This window comes from Passer domesticus, chromosome 9 (assembly GCF_036417665.1).
Source record: "Passer domesticus isolate bPasDom1 chromosome 9, bPasDom1.hap1, whole genome shotgun sequence".
NCBI lineage: Eukaryota > Metazoa > Chordata > Aves > Passeriformes > Passeridae > Passer > Passer domesticus.
In genome coordinates this window covers 44659183-44674568 of record NC_087482.1, presented here as the reverse complement: position 1 = coordinate 44674568, position 15386 = coordinate 44659183, and the positions used below count along the sequence as shown (strand labels likewise).

At 45.8% G+C, this 15386-nt stretch overlaps 1 protein-coding gene across 3 annotated transcripts in view; it reads right to left on the bottom strand.

Moving 5' to 3' along the window:
• LOC135308221 (contactin-4) overlaps nucleotides 1-15386 on the bottom strand; it is a 269514-nt gene that overhangs the window by 43102 nt on the left and 211026 nt on the right. For all 3 annotated transcript variants that reach the window (XM_064433116.1, XM_064433118.1, XM_064433119.1), the window contains 3 exons: nucleotides 11536-11672; nucleotides 9639-9768; nucleotides 5676-5826 (listed from right to left, as the gene is read on the bottom strand). In XM_064433116.1, the coding sequence (XP_064289186.1) occupies nucleotides 5676-5826; nucleotides 9639-9768; nucleotides 11536-11672 (418 nt within the window). The remainder of the gene's footprint in view (nucleotides 1-5675; nucleotides 5827-9638; nucleotides 9769-11535; nucleotides 11673-15386) is intronic.

Below are 15386 nucleotides of genomic sequence, written 5' to 3'. Positions count from 1 at the left end.
CAGTTATTTCAGATGTTGCAATGAAGTAGAGCCATCTCTGCCACGGTCTTTGCAAAGTGAGATGAATGATCGACAAACTTCTGAAAGCCATTTGCAGGGTGTCATTTTTCATTTTGCCTGGGCAGGATGTAATGAAAACCCGACAAGTTATTGATGGTCTGGTTACCTGTCTGCCTTCAAGAAATTGCACAGGTGCTTTATGTAAAAGAAAAATAAAAAAATACAAAGAGTCAACACAATTAATGGGAAGCAATGATGGGAAGCATCCTTTGAGGTTTTCTTTTCTGCTGAAGTGTCACTAGGCTGTGTGTCCAAAAGACACTGCTGGCAATTCATCTCTCAAGTAATCAGGATAAAAATATCACCATGGTTTGTACTCTGGCACCAGCCTGGGAAAGATGTGCTGTCTGTCCTCTTGCCATTTTCTTTCTGGCTGTTTAAAGTAATTAAGCACTAATTAGGAAGTTTGAGGCAACAAACATAAAACTGGAATTTATACAACTTTTTGTGCTCAAGACGTGCTGGAAGAATGAGAGAGAAGCTTTTCTTGTTCAATTTTACCATTTTTCCTCCTCAAAATGATGCAGCATCAACATGGATATATTAAAATTCCTGTAATAAAATAATATCTGTAGGAGGGGGCCCATAACTGGAGAATCTTTGTCAGGAGGCCCTGAGGATGTGAACTCTGGAGAAAACCATGGCTGAACTCTTTCAGGGAGACAAGACTTACTGGGCAGCTTTGAAGTGCAGAGGACAGGGAAAAAAAAAAAAAAAAATCATCAGGTGAGAGTTTTCTGCTTTTCCTTGGCCAGAATGACTCCAGCTCCTGGAGAAGGAATTCACTGCTTCAGCTTTACCTGGTGGTTCCCAATGGCTCCATGCTAGCCCGGGAACCAAAGACAGGAGGGAGCAGCTTGGTGTCCCCTCAGCTCCTCTCCAAAGCAGCTGCATTGGATGATGTTCTTCTTTACAAACAAATTAACATTCCCTGCCAAATTAATAAGCCTGGAGGCACAGCTGTGAATTAACATATCCAAGTGGCTTTCCAGCTCAGCTGCGTGGTGTCCTTCCTTCAGAGGAGGCTGGGATTTTGGGGAGCTCAGGCTGGGCTCTCCCTGAGGGCCCTGAGCTCTGTCCCATTCCTGCTGCTCCCTCCCAGTCTCACCTTCTCTTCAGGACACCAGCTGTGGCTGCCACATCCCTGGAAATGTCCAAGGCCAGGCTGGATGGGTTTGTAGCACCCAGGTGTCCCTGCCCATGGCATCCACACCAGGGTGAGTTTTAAAATCTCTTCCAAACCATTCTGGGATTCACGACTTTGCAAACTGAATTATCCTCCTAGACTGTCCTGACTCCTGGCTGTGGTGGAGAGAACAGTGGGAAAATCTGAACCAAATTACTGAAATCTTGGAGCAGACCAGCCAGTTTGGGTAACAAATCACAGCAGCTGTCTGGAGGTGCAGTTTTCTCTCCCCAGTGTGAGTTAGCCAGGCACTCCTTGCACTTCCAAACGCTTCCATGGCTGAGCTCGCTGGGAAAATGGCACCATGTGCTGCTTTTCTGTGCTTTTGCTGGCTTTCAGCTACAAAAAGAACAATGTTCCTGCTGTAAGCACTGTGCGTGTGCAAGCTCACACATCACAGAGCTTGTCAGCACTGCCAGATAATGGGAGCAGCTGGGAGATTTCCAGGAGGATCGTGAGCGTGCCTGGAGTATCTGGGTCAGATCCTGCTCTAATAAAGTGCACCAAGAGGGTCCCTCTACACAGAAACTTGTTTAATTAAGATAACAGATGTTGCTACTGCACGAGTCGTAGGGAATGGTTGTTTAATTGGACACTTTCATATTCTTTGCTACCAGCACAGAACATCATTTGTTTTTTTATGCATTTCTTTCCTTACAATTAAACTGTATAAACAATGCAGGCACTGTACATTCATGGAAAAGAAACAGCTCTAATGATGTAGGGGCTCTACATGAAGAAGAATGAGAGAAGAGCAGTTTGTTTTTGGGATTAAAAGTACAATTATTTTTCTGTCCCAGCCTGAGCACGTGTGTGGTGGCAGGGTAAATACGACTTCCAATAGCTCTAGAAGAACATTAGAAGTTAAGACTGTTGTGTACATATTTTAGATAAAAGTTTTCTCGCTTTTCCTGCACTCTTTTTGCTCTTGGGGAGCCAAGGAGAGAAGGGGAGAAGTGGAAAGCTGTGGAGGAACAAGAGAAACGTGAATCTGCTCTTGAGCCACACAATGCTACGTCTTCACTCTGGGAAATGTCTGACTGTGAGGAATAATAAATGGAATTATTGCCACTATGGCATGAGAAATGAAACCCCCTTTGCCTAGGCCCAAAACAAGACCTGAGAGAAGAGGGAAGACTTGCAGGGGGAGCGATGCAGACTCTGTGCATCTGTATCTGTGCTAGAGCTGTTCCTATATAAAATTTACCTTCTGGAGTCAGGCCCCCAACAGCATTTTGACTCACTTAGGCCTCCAAGGCAGGATTTCCATTATTATGGAGATGAAGTGCCTTTAATGACTGCAATAATATAATTGTACCCCAGGGCAGGATTCCTAATAACACAATTGCACAGTTCTCAACCACCAGTAAGAGATGCCCTGAGGCCATAGGATTCATTAGAAGTGCAGCACACATTACCTCACCCTCCAGAGAAGAAAGTGAAACCTAAACCGATAAAACTATTTCTTTTTTTTCCACCGTGGTAGTCTCTGCTCTCCGGGCAAACATTGAACACACTTTGTTTTGCCTCCTGGACAGCAGGAGCCTCCAGAGCCAGAATCTCAGCAGCAAAAACCACGCACAGTGTCTCCAGCAAGGAATTTAACATCACACACCAGCTGCAAAGCCACAGAAGCCCCAGGAGAAACTCTGAAGTGATTGCCGTGGCAGCCATCAGGCTGAGCATCAGCATTCAAAGCAAGCACTGACACTGTGCTGCTTTTAACTCCACCTGGGATTGGAAGGATCATCTATATTGATTAACCTCCACGTGATCAACCTGCAGGCCGCAGAAGGATCCAGATGTTCAGGTGCCTCTCTGGCACTCACAGGAGCCTTTAACGTCACTTTAAGCAGAGATTTCATTGAAGTTTCTTCTCCCACGCCTGTCTAAAAGTTCTGTGCCCTGTCCTAGATGAAGAGATTGCAGCAGCAGCTTTTCCTGGCATTTTCCTCCCTGGATTTCAACACATTGTTTTCCAACAGCTGAGAAAGTTCTTGTTTGAAGTCCACACACAACTGGGGGTGCAGGAGCTGGACTCCAGGCACTGCTGCTGTCCCCTGGGACAGCGGGGAGGAGATGACATTTCAGCAAGCACAGAAAGCAGAAATACAGCAGCATTAAGCAGAGCTCGGGCACTTGGCCCCTCCTGACGATGACAAGGAATGACAATGTCATTCCCTAATTGTGCATTTCACGGTCTCCAGGTCCAGGCTGCAGGTGAATAAAGGCAGTGGTGAGGACTCAGCAGCCTCATCCCCACAGGAGACACAGCCCAGTGAGTGTCAGAGCAGAGCAGGTCCCCGTGCCAAGGCAGCACTCTCATTCCCACACTCTGCCAGGTAATCCCTGCTGGATGATCCCTGGCTGGGAAACCCCTGGGCTGAAGGAGCTCAGGATTTCACACCTGCTTGGGCACATTTCACGTCTGGTTTGCCATCCAGGGCTGGGTGCCCAGGTGGGAGGCTCCTGGAGTGGCTCAGCAGGAGCAGGAGGAGCCCAGCACTGCCAGGAGAGCCTGCAGTGCACCTGGCTGGGTTTGCCCTGAGCCCAGGGTGTGCCCACCACCCTGATCCCACCCTGCTGGGCAGCCCCACTCCTGAACTAAAATGAGGAGCAGGAACTGTGCAGTGCCAAGGGGAGCAACCTCAGGGTAAGCAGCACATCCAGACTGTGCCAGTGAGCACGGGGACATAGATGGGACCTCGTGGGGCTGACACTGCAGAGATTCCAGCCTCAAACACCCCAAAGCCAGCCCCAAACACTCCAAATCTTTCAGTCCTAAACACTCCAAAGCTTCCAGCCCCAAACACCCCAAATCCAGCCCCAAACAAAGCTTCCAGCCTCAAACACCCCAAAGCCAGCCCCAAACACTCCAAAGCTTTCAGCGCCAAACACTGCAAAGCTCCCAGACAAAAGCACCCCAAATCCAGCCCCAAACACTGCAAAGCTCCCAGCCCCAAACACCCCAAAGCTTTCAGCCCCAAACACTCCAAAGCTTCCAGTCCCAAACACCCCAAAGCTTCCAGTCCCAAACACCCCAAAGCTCCTAGACCCAAACATCCCAAATCCAGCCCCAAACACCCCAAAGCTTCCAGCCACAAACACTCCCACTCTTCCAGCCCCAAACACTCCCACTCTTCCAGCCCCAAACACTCCCACTCTTCCAGCCCCAAACACTCCCACTCTTCCAGCCCCAAACACTCCCACTCTTCCAGCCCCAAACACCCCAAATCCAGCCCCAAACACTCCAAAGCTCCCAGCCCCAAACATCCCAAAGCTTCCAGTACCAAACACTCCAAAGCTCCTAGACCCAAGCACCCAAAATCCAGCCCCAAACACCCCAGAAGTCCCAGCCCCAACCACTCCACCCTTGGCACCACCCTCACCAGGAGAGCAGGTTAATTCACTTTTAAGAATCAATACACCTTGATCTGTGACAGCTTTGACCCCAGCAGCTCTGTGCCCTGCCTGCTGAAGGAAGCTTTGTGCCATCTATCACCAACTCCTCTTGTGCCAAGGGGTGAAGCAAACAGCCCACAGAAAACAGCTTGGTAAGGGCCAGGGAAAGCAGCTAAAGCAGGCAGAAACTGGCTGTTCAATATTTGAACCATCTGGCTCTAAATGGACTTTTCTGCATACTCAGACACACCACAGTCTATTTCAATGGACATTGCAGGCTGGGTGGAGCAAGATTAGATTTTCCAAGGTAAAAGAACAGTTCCAAGAGATTAAAGCTTTTAAAGACAACAATTTCCTACAATTTCTGGCTTTTGGACCTTTACTAACAGGACAGGATTCTCCTCACCAATCCTAGTGCCACATCATGTTTTGGAGGAGTGGCAAGGACAGTTTTCCCGCTCTCAGGTGCTGTGCAGGTGAAACAACCACGCCTCTACACAGCCAACAACAAATCAACACCACAGAGGAGGATTTGAAAAACTGGCTTTTGAATTAAAAAAAAAAAAAAAATGGCCAATCTGAGAAAGCCACCTTCAAGTCTGAGAAAGCCACCTTCAAGTCAGGCATTAGAATTGTCAAATTAATTATTGCCCCCAAATAATTCCTGTTTGCAGGACACTGAGTAATGTACCAGAGCTGTGCAATTTGCACTGGAGGCTTTTGTCTCCTGGGAACCTATTGTTTTTTTAAACAATGGTTATTTAGAGCACTGCAGAGGAAAAATATTTGTTTTTTTTTTGGAGTGCATCTTTATCAGCTTCTTGGCAGGGATGATTTAACAGCAGACAGAGATGGGAGGGCACCACGGGAATAGGAATCTCACCCCCAGCTCCTTGGGATTGAACACAGGCTGTTTCCTCATGTATTTGCAAGTCAATTTTGCAAAGCTATTAATGACAAATTTAGCTTTGATTGCTGAAAGTCCCTGGGTTAGTTAATGAAAGAAATGGTTACTTTAAGACATTACCTCTCATTTTCTCTTAGGATGTCTTTTCCTTTCTTCCAAGAATAAGTAGGTCTGGGGGAGGCTTTGGGCTTGCACTCAATGATGACTTCACCACCCACTTTAACAAGAGTTAACTTCTTCAGCAGGGTTTTGGAAAAGTCTGGCCCGATGGCTGAAAGCAAAATCGACACAAACTAGATCAGAATTCCCTCAGGAAAAACCAAAACCAGACTCATTTGAACTTTACAAAATCCCAGGGTTGTTTCTGACTTACAATTCCTAAATGATTAGACTTTATGAGCTAGTGAAGTCTGGATGGGGTAAAAAGATACCCGAGTGCTTTTTTCACTGCAAAAAATACTTGATTTGTTTAAAAATGTGTGCTCAGCTAAAAACCTGAGAAACCAGTAACCCCACCATGCATATCCTACTGGGACAGCACCCCTAGGAACCTCGTGCATGAGGAGTACAAAGTATTTCCTTTTTCTGTGTCAGGATCATCCTTCTGTCAGGCAGGGCAGTTCTCACAAACACAGAAGCATTATAATTAATCAGAAACGTTAATATTTCCAGAAAGGTTGACACTTTTATGCTTCCTGTTCATAATTATTGCATAAACTGGGTTATTTATTTAAATTCTATAAAGGCAGGAGACACTGACACAGCCTGGTCATGAACCAAGCAAGACAAGGCAAGACTTGTTGGCTCCAGGGCACAAAGAATCATCTTTTCCTGCTCCAGGGCACGCTGCTGTGTTTTGTGACAAACACTCAGATATCCACTGAGGTGACCCCAAAGCCCTGCAGCCTGGGGAAATGAAGCCTTGGCTTCTCATTCCTGCCTCAAAGGCTTTTTAATGATCCCTACACTGGGCTCTGAGGCAGCTCTGGCAGTGAAATCCCCCAAGACAACCTTGAGTTTCATTGATATCAAACAGAACCATTCATTTTTTTAATGTAGAGAGCTCAGAGCAGAAGGTGAGGCAGCTGAAGGGCTTTAGGAACAATTCCTGCTGACAGGAGCTTGGCTTTCTGTTGAAGCAGTGGCAGCAATCTCTGCTCTGTCCATCCTCCCTGCTGGCTCCTTGGATCCCCCTGCTCCATCCCTGGATCCTCTCTCCTTCTCCTGCCCTAGATCCCCCTGCTCCATCCCTGGATTCCCCTGCTGCTCCATCCCAGGATCCCTCTGCTCCATCCCAGGATCCCTCAGCTCCTGTCCTGGATCCCTCAGCTCCTGTCCTGGATCCCTCTGCTCCATCCCAGGATCCCTCAGCTCCTGTCCTGGATCCCTCAGCTCTCTGCACTGTCCCTGGCTCCATTTTTGCTGCCCCTGGGGGATCAGAGCTGAGATTTCCCTGCTCTGCATCACCTCGATGCCCCCTGACAGGATCCAAAGCTCACCTGTAGCAGCTGGGAGACAAAACCCCACAAATTCCCTTTTCTCAGAGTACCTCACCTGCCTCACTTCTTGTGGCTATCATTTCTGCTGCCCGAGAGGGGAATAAAGCACAATCCCACACTGAAAATGGGATGGGCTTTATGATCCAATAATGCTCCAAGTTCCTGCATCAGAGGTTTTTGTTTTCCACATTTAATCACAGGGACTTAATTCTGGCACTCAGAAACACAGGTATGATATCAAATTTTAAAAAAGAGCCCTGAAACCAGCACTGGCTTTGTAAAACACTCCAGAATTAAAGGAGACATCCTGAGGACACTTCCCATCAATGCACTCAGAACCAAATGCATTATTTATGTAATTGTTAATATATTATCACTTCTGAAATTAATTTCTCAGATGATTGTCCCAAATTTATAAGCCAAAGAGATTTTTTTGAGTAAACCTGTTACTCCCATCTCTGTAATAAAGAGTTTAGACTGTTTTTTGTGAGTCATTTGCTGCATTTTCTTGCTCCTGTGTGAGACACAGGAATTGCTCACTGTGGTTTTATTCTGTGACGTTCAAGATGTCATCATTTGACATTTAGAAACTCTGGGTTCATTTCTCAGCACTGCCACAACTTCCCTGTTCCACTTCAGGAGTAATGAATTTAATTTATTCACACCTTTTGTTTGTCGTGTGGGGATTTTAATGACCTTTTTTCCCACCCTAGGCCCACATTTCATTTTTCCAATTTGTTTTTTAAACATTTAGCCTGAAAATTCTGTAAGACAAGACTGCATCTCAGTCTTCTACAATGTCCAGCACCACTGGATTTTGCTTTTATTTAAAGACTCCAGGCAAGATAATTGGCAACAATAATTGAGAAAAATCACTCTGAGTAAAGCTCAGTCTGTAATTTTCCATTTCTCTCTTTCACTTAATTTTGGTGTAAGTCTCACTTGAGATGATTAAGTACCACCAGCAGCAAGTGCTTAACTTCAGGACCTTTTAAAACAACCATTTTAACACTCAGATCTGGTTAAAAGCTAAAATTTCCCAGGGAGGGCTCAGAATGTTGCCCTGCTTTGAAACTCAAGTGAAAAGGCAAACCTGCTGCTTTCCTTTCAAAACATGCCAAGTTAAATCACAGATGCACAGGAATTTATCTGCAGGACACCATTTGGGTGCTTTTCCTGTGACAGACAGAAGCTGAGCTGCAGAACCCAAGTGAGAAGTTGGCCAAATAAATATTTCTTGCCAGGTTTCTCAGACCAGACCCCCCAAAATCTGTTTTTTTGTGTGGACACGAGGAGCTGCTGGGCACAGGGACACCTGGGAGTCCCCACCACTAAGGATTAAACCTTTCTCCTCTGAAAACATCTTCCCCCTTCCCAAAGGTCCTTTTTCACCAGGTTTTAAATAGACAAGAAAAGCATCAGTGGGTTTATTTCGATTTCTTTCATGTCCAATAAATCTCAGCATTGTGAAGTCTAATTTATTGAGCATTATCGTACCTTTCTCCAACAGCAACACAGACAATCCTTCAAATGAATTTTTTTTCTATGCAGGCATCTATCACTGATGATAAAAAATGACCAATAATTGAAAATCCCATAGCTGGAAAAAACCTCATGCTTTGTTCTTCAGGATAAATTAGAGAATGAATGCTGCTATTGAACATTTGGTTTGAGAGCAACGAAACTGTTATTTTGTAAGCAGGAACTGTGTTTAACCCTTTGAAACTACATCCCTATGCCTCTTGTCAAGAAGATGGTTTGGGGTTGAGTTGCAGCCTGGCAGGGACCCCTGGGACGGTCCCAGCCCACCCCTGCTCACCCAGGAGCAGCCACAGGAGGTTGCCCAGGGGCGTGGCCAGTTGGATGTTGAGCATCTCCAAGGACAGGGATGCCACAATATCTCTGGACAATTTGTTCTAGTGCCCAACCAACCTCAAAATAAAGTTTTTCTTATTTGAAGTGGTATTTCCAGGGTTTCAGTTTGTGGCCATTGCCTCCTGTCCTGGCATGGGCACCTCTGAGAAGATCCTGACTCTGTAACCCCTGTTCCCTCCATTCAGGTATTTCCCCACTTGGATTCACACGAGCTTCTCCTGATTTTATCTGGGAGGAGCAGAGCAGTTGTGCACAGAACTGTGGGGTGGAAGATCCTTTTCTTTGGGATGGAGGAATTTCGTTTGCTGTCAGACAGGAGTTTTGTCACCGTGTCCTGAGCAGAGTCACCTCTGCAGCCAGGACTGGGCACCCGGATGTTCTGAATGGCAATGCTCAGGTTTCTCCAGAAATAGCTTTAACCAGCAGGAGAGGGAATGCACCTGCCAGCTCCTGGAGGAATGTGGGATGAAGTAAAAAACATCTGTTCTCTGCTCTCCACTGCCTCATGTTTGCATTTCACGCCTCCCTTAGAAACAAACCGCCAAAGATCCGCTTATGCTTCAGAAACAAATCCCAAAGATCTCCTTCTGCTTCAGCAACAAATCCCAAAGATCTCCTTCTGCTCCAGCTGCTGCAGCCTGGCAGAAGCACCCGGGCAGGGCTTGCTGTGGTTCTGGGAGGTTGGCAGGGCTCAGGGATGTGCACTCACCTATGACACTGAGCTCGGCGCTGGCAAAGATGACGCCGTGCCGGTTCTCCGCCACGCACTGGTACATGCCCGCGTCCGAGAGACTCACGTTGGGGATGGTGAGAGAGCCCTGCTCCAGCTGCACCCTGCCCTGGGGACAGCAAAACAAACTCCAAAATCAACGAGAACATGAGTGAGCCTCCTCAGAACGTGCACCCAGAGGTTGTCCTGCTGTGTTTTATAGCAAGGTGGACAAAACAAAGTAGCGGTAACGGGAGGAATTTGCATGCTGCAATTTATTTGTCTGCCAGCCAAATTTATGTCAGGCTGGAGACTAAATGGTGAAACCAATATAGGAGCTGGTAAATGCAATTTAAATTGGAGGACCCTCCCTTGACCCCTCATTGATTTAATACCCAAAGCATTTAGATTAATATCCCTTTCAAGGAGATAAGCTCGAAGCAAGAAATGCACTTCTGTTCCACAGTGGCGCATCACAGCCAAGGCCATCCTCAGAAACATTTAAAACAATGCTATTTCCATGGAATCACGGAGTCATTGAGGTTGGAAAAGACCTCCAGGATCACTGTGTCCAACCTTTGACCGAACACCACCATGGCAACTGAACTATAGTACATACAGGTGTTTCTTGGACACTCCCAGGAATGGGGACTCCACACCTCCCTGGGCAGTTCCAATGGAGAAATTCACCTTTTCCATGGAGAAATTCCTCCTGATGTCCAACCTGACCCTCCCCTGGCACAGTCTGAGGCCATTTTGAGTCTATATGGCAATGCAGGCTGCTAAGACTGGTTGCCATCTCAGCCAGCACAGACAGAAACATTTAAAATCTTCTGCAGTTTACTGAAAACAATGTAAATGCTAATAATTTAATGATCCTTTACTTCATATCAGCCACTAACGTGATTTAAGAACAAGACCATCTGCCAGTGACCAGCGTGAAGCAACCAGAATTAGTGTGTGGAGTGAAAGACCAGGCTATCATTTGTCAGCCTGAGGATATGGAGCTTGAGTTATCAATTCTAATAAGTACAGCGAAGTGTTCCCTCCCTCCCCAGGAGTTTGACATTAAAAAAAAAAATCTAAAATAAAGAGCTATTGGTTTTCTACTTGGCCTTAGGGCAGAAATTTAATGTTTGTGCAATTTTTACCAGGGTTTGATCAAATCGGGGCTGCCATGTTCTTTCACAGTAAGTGGAGGGGAAAAGTGCTGGCTGCTGTGAAACCAAAGCTTTGGTGACTTGGCTGAGTTTGTGGTGGCAAGGTGGGATCATGGACAGGGTGATGACCCTCCAGGAGGGCTGGGCAGATGTGCTGGTGGGAGGGGTGTAATTCCACAGCTCCTGCACAGGGACACAGCTCAGCAGGAGGAGTGGGAACACCATTAAACACCAGCAGGAACCCTGAGGTTTCATTACCACTCAAAGTTCACCTAAACATCATAAATTAAAGTAACCATTTTGGAGTGATCATCCTCTGGTGACACATTCCAAAATCCCATTCAGCCATTCCTTCTTCCTTGCAGCCTTAGGTTTGTTTGCATCATGGATCCTTCATTTTGGGGAGGAGAGCCTGTTGTGTGTCCTGCTTGTCCCAGGCAGCAGCTCCTGGAGCTGGAGGGAGGTGAAACCAGGCACAGGAAGGAATGGGGGATTGTCTGTGAGGGTGGGGAGGCCCTGGGTGCCCAGGGCAGCTGTGGCTACCCCTGGATCCCTGGAAGTGTCCAGGCTTTGGAGCAGGGGGTGGAATGAGATGACCTTGAAGATCCCTTCCAACCCAAACCATTCCGCGATTCCAGAGCACCCCCATCCTCTCCACCCCAAATCACCCACCCAGAGCTGGCAGAGCACCACAGCACCCCCATCTCCCATCCCCAGGGGGTTCCAGCAGTGCCTACCTGTGGCAGCAGGGGCTCCCCGTCCTTGAGCCAGCGGTAGGAGGGCTTGGGGCGGCCGCTGGCGCGGCACTCCCAGGACACACGCTCCTCGATGGCCGCGTGCACGTCGTGGATCTGCTGCGTCCAGCTGGGCTGGGCTGCAAGGAGAGCAGGGAGGGAAGCCTGGAGCCTGGGGGCAGCAGCTCTGTGCTGCCAAACGGCCGTTCCTTCCCTTATCAGAGCATTGGACTTGATAACGTTGGGATTTCAGCTTTTCTGTTTTCCGTGTATTTGTACTCCTGTAGTTCTTTAGTGTGTAACCCTAAACTCCACACACAGTGGGAGCTGCTGCTTTCCCAGTTTGAGCAGACAACAATTCCTCTCCAGGCCTGGCAGTCAAGGACACCTCACTGCCTCAGGCCTGAGATGGGAACAAAAGTGAGTTGGGGGAGCAAACTTGGGGTCAGTGACTTCATTAGCTGAAGCTGGAATTGGCAGATTAACCCCAATATGCAAATGGACCAAACTTATCAAAGTGTGCAAACCCTGACCCATCATCCATTTTTGGGTGTAGCCCCTGGGAGGCTTTGTCTGGCCTAAATATACCTGAAGCCCTTCAATAAATAGAACAGCTTTTTATTCCCTTAATTCTGTCTGGCCTCTGTTTTTAGGTAGCCCCAAAAAAGCATCCTAAGAACTGCTAAAGATTGCTGTTCTTCCTTGAGTCCAGTGCTGCTTTCTGAAGGTGGCACCGGACAAGATCAGAAGCTACTTTTACTTTATTTGTAGGTAAAACCCTTAAAGAAAAAGAGTAGCTTCAGAAACGCTGCTCATCCTGCAAAAACAAAGCAGAAGTTACACACCTGGTCCTTCAAATAGAGACATTTCCCTCCTCAGGGTCTCTATAACTTGGGCTTCAAAGCACTAAAATTTAGCTTCAGACTTCAAAACACACAATTTAGAACTAGTTCTGCATTGAAATTGAGGTTATTCCAGTAACTCTGCATGGTTACAGGCACTGCTTCAGGTCCAGGCTCTCAGTCTTGTCTTGATTATGGACAGATCTCTACATCTTGCCACAGGAAGGAAAAATCTTTGGACCCAATAACCGTATTAATGACTCTGAATGAACTTAGAAAGGCCACAAGCAGATATTGGAGACACATTTTGGTAGAATTTGGTGAAAACTAGCACTGGCAGTTTTCAGCCACTTGTGAGATTGTATTTTTAACTATGTTTCACATAATTTTATCAGTTTGTTGGCTTCCATTTTTTTTATAGAGTTTGAGTTTAGCCAGCTTCCACTAAATTCCGTTAAAATTGCCACAGAGTTTTGAAGATCACCCAAAACCTCCGACTTCCTTAAGAGTGACTTTTTGTCCAGATATATCTACAATGCACAGTACTATCTATTTAAGATCTTATTAGCAATAGTATATTAATATATTATATCTATAATACTTTTCAGAAAGTCCCAATAAACAATGAAATTCTGATTTTTTTAATGGGCATTTGCCCTATTTTGACATAAGAACATCTGACTTAGCAGGATGGTATTACCAGCAGAGGTCTCCAAGAACCTGATTAATACTTTTCCCTGTGTAATCAGATAAAAGAAAAAAATCAAAATTTCTCAAAGCCAGGTAACAACTTTACACATCTCCTTTTGATAGGGACAGGGGCCCAGAGATGGGCTTGAAAAGGTAAATTTTAAAATATCACATGAAAATGGCAAATGGGCATGATTTTACCCAAAAGAGGGGTGTGTCTGTGAGGATGGGACGCTGGAAATCCAAATACAGAGAGCTCAGGTTGTGTTTAACCCCACCCCTGGCACCCTGAATGTGCCTACAAAGCAGAGGTGAGGTGGAGAGTTTTCCACAGTCCCTCAGCTCCAAGGGAATTAAAAAAAAAAAAACAAAAAAATTGAACTGAGCATCCTGGCAATGCAGAAGGGAAAGGAGAAGTGAGTGGTGTTTATTTCTCTGGCTGCCCCTCCTGCCCCTGTAATAGTTTAAGCTTGTTTATTGTCTGTATCCAAAGAGATAGAAAAGGGAAAGCCTTTAAATGTAGGGAGATGAAAGTCAGTTCTGTCATCTGGAGTAAGAACTTGAACAATTCCATCGAGCTGAGCAATTGCAACGGGTTCAGTGGCTCAAGGACATGTGCAAATTACTCATGAATTTACATATTTACTATTCTAACAGCATCTAACTCATCATTTTGAAGGGAATTTTATGATCCCATGAAAGGAGTTCTATAAAACCCACACACATCCATTTGCCTTTTTTATTTTTGCTGCGCTGTTTTACAGATTTCCCACATGAAAACAAAACTAAAAAAACACCAAAAAACCACCCAGACAAAACAACTGGAATTAATCTGCAAATCAAGAAAAGCCATGAATGGTAAACTGTGCTCTATAACCTAAGTGTGTGCCATGGAAAAACAAAGATAACTCCTGTGGAGAGGAGGACAGAAATTCAGAATTCATCCTCATTTCATAGAGACTCCCCAAATAAGGGAAATAATAATTCTGCCCAAATAAGGGAAATCATAATTTTCCCCAAATAAGGTAAATTTTCTCCAAAAGGCATTTTTTGGGGTGGTTTGTGGGTTGTTCATCCCAAATCCTGCCCTGAGTGCTGAGACTGAAACGTGCAGTGCTGGAAGCTGCCACCCCAAATCCATGTCACCCTTTTGTGCAGCACCCAGGAGCCACAGCCACATCCACACCACCCTAACCCCCTCCAGTGGTCTGAACTGGTCCAAATCCCAAATCCCAAAGCCATTTGTGGGGCAGACAATTCCAAAATGAGCAGCACAGGTCAAAAAAAAACCATCTCAGTGAAAAGCCCTGAGCCGTTTGTTCGGCAGGAGTTCGTTCTCTGCTGCTCTTTGGGAGTTTTTTCTAATTAGGTCAAGCTCTCCTCTCAACAGTTCAGTGCAGAGAGAAGCTCTTGGCTTCATCTTGGGGAATACTCAGGGGTTGGCTCATGCTGCAAATATGTGTGAGCCACCAAAGGAGAGTGGCCACAACCTAATGGAATTTGACAGGCGCCCACCGGGGATCAGAGCAAGGTAACACGACACGAGATTCAGGCATGATAATTAAAATAATTCAGATAAGGGGATGAGACCAGCTCCTCTCCACAACGTTTTCTGGTATAGCAGTGTTCTCAGACATGATGACAAGGTTTAATTTGTGCCTGGTCTAGGAAAGAGTCCTTTGGATCATTTCGGCAGTGCTGACCAAAGAGAAATTATTTTACAGGAGATATTTTGGTCCTGCTTGGAGTACTTAAGATAGAACTGGCCTTGGAAACATCCTGGAGGAAAAATCTGGAAGCTGATTAAGAATTCATCTGAGTTGCAAGCAAAATTCATATGCTAAATCTATAAAGTGAAAGAAAAAGCTTAGAGATATAAGCACAACTCTTACATAAGCATTGCTTTAAAGAAAAATCCCCCCCTCCTAGGAGATTTCTGGAGTTGGTACTCAGGGGACTGAAGAAAAGTGATGGAAATAGTGAGAAGAAAACATGTTTACTTTTGATCACCTTTCAGTCTCCACCCATACAAAGTGGGACAGTTAAAACCAGGTGAATAGGAAAATATGCCCAAATATATTCTTACTTCTCTAAGACAAAAAAGTCCAGGGACAGTCTGTCCTTCACTGTAATAAATTAAAAAGCAAAATAGGAACTGGAAATTATGTCCTAAAAGATACTTGAAAATGAAATGATGTGGCAGGTGATGATGCATCACCTCAGAAATGAGTAACAAACCCCCAGAAGTAAAGGAGAAATACAAGAAATAAACCAGAAATAAACCTGTAGGACTCTGCAGTCATCTGGGAGTTCAAAACAACC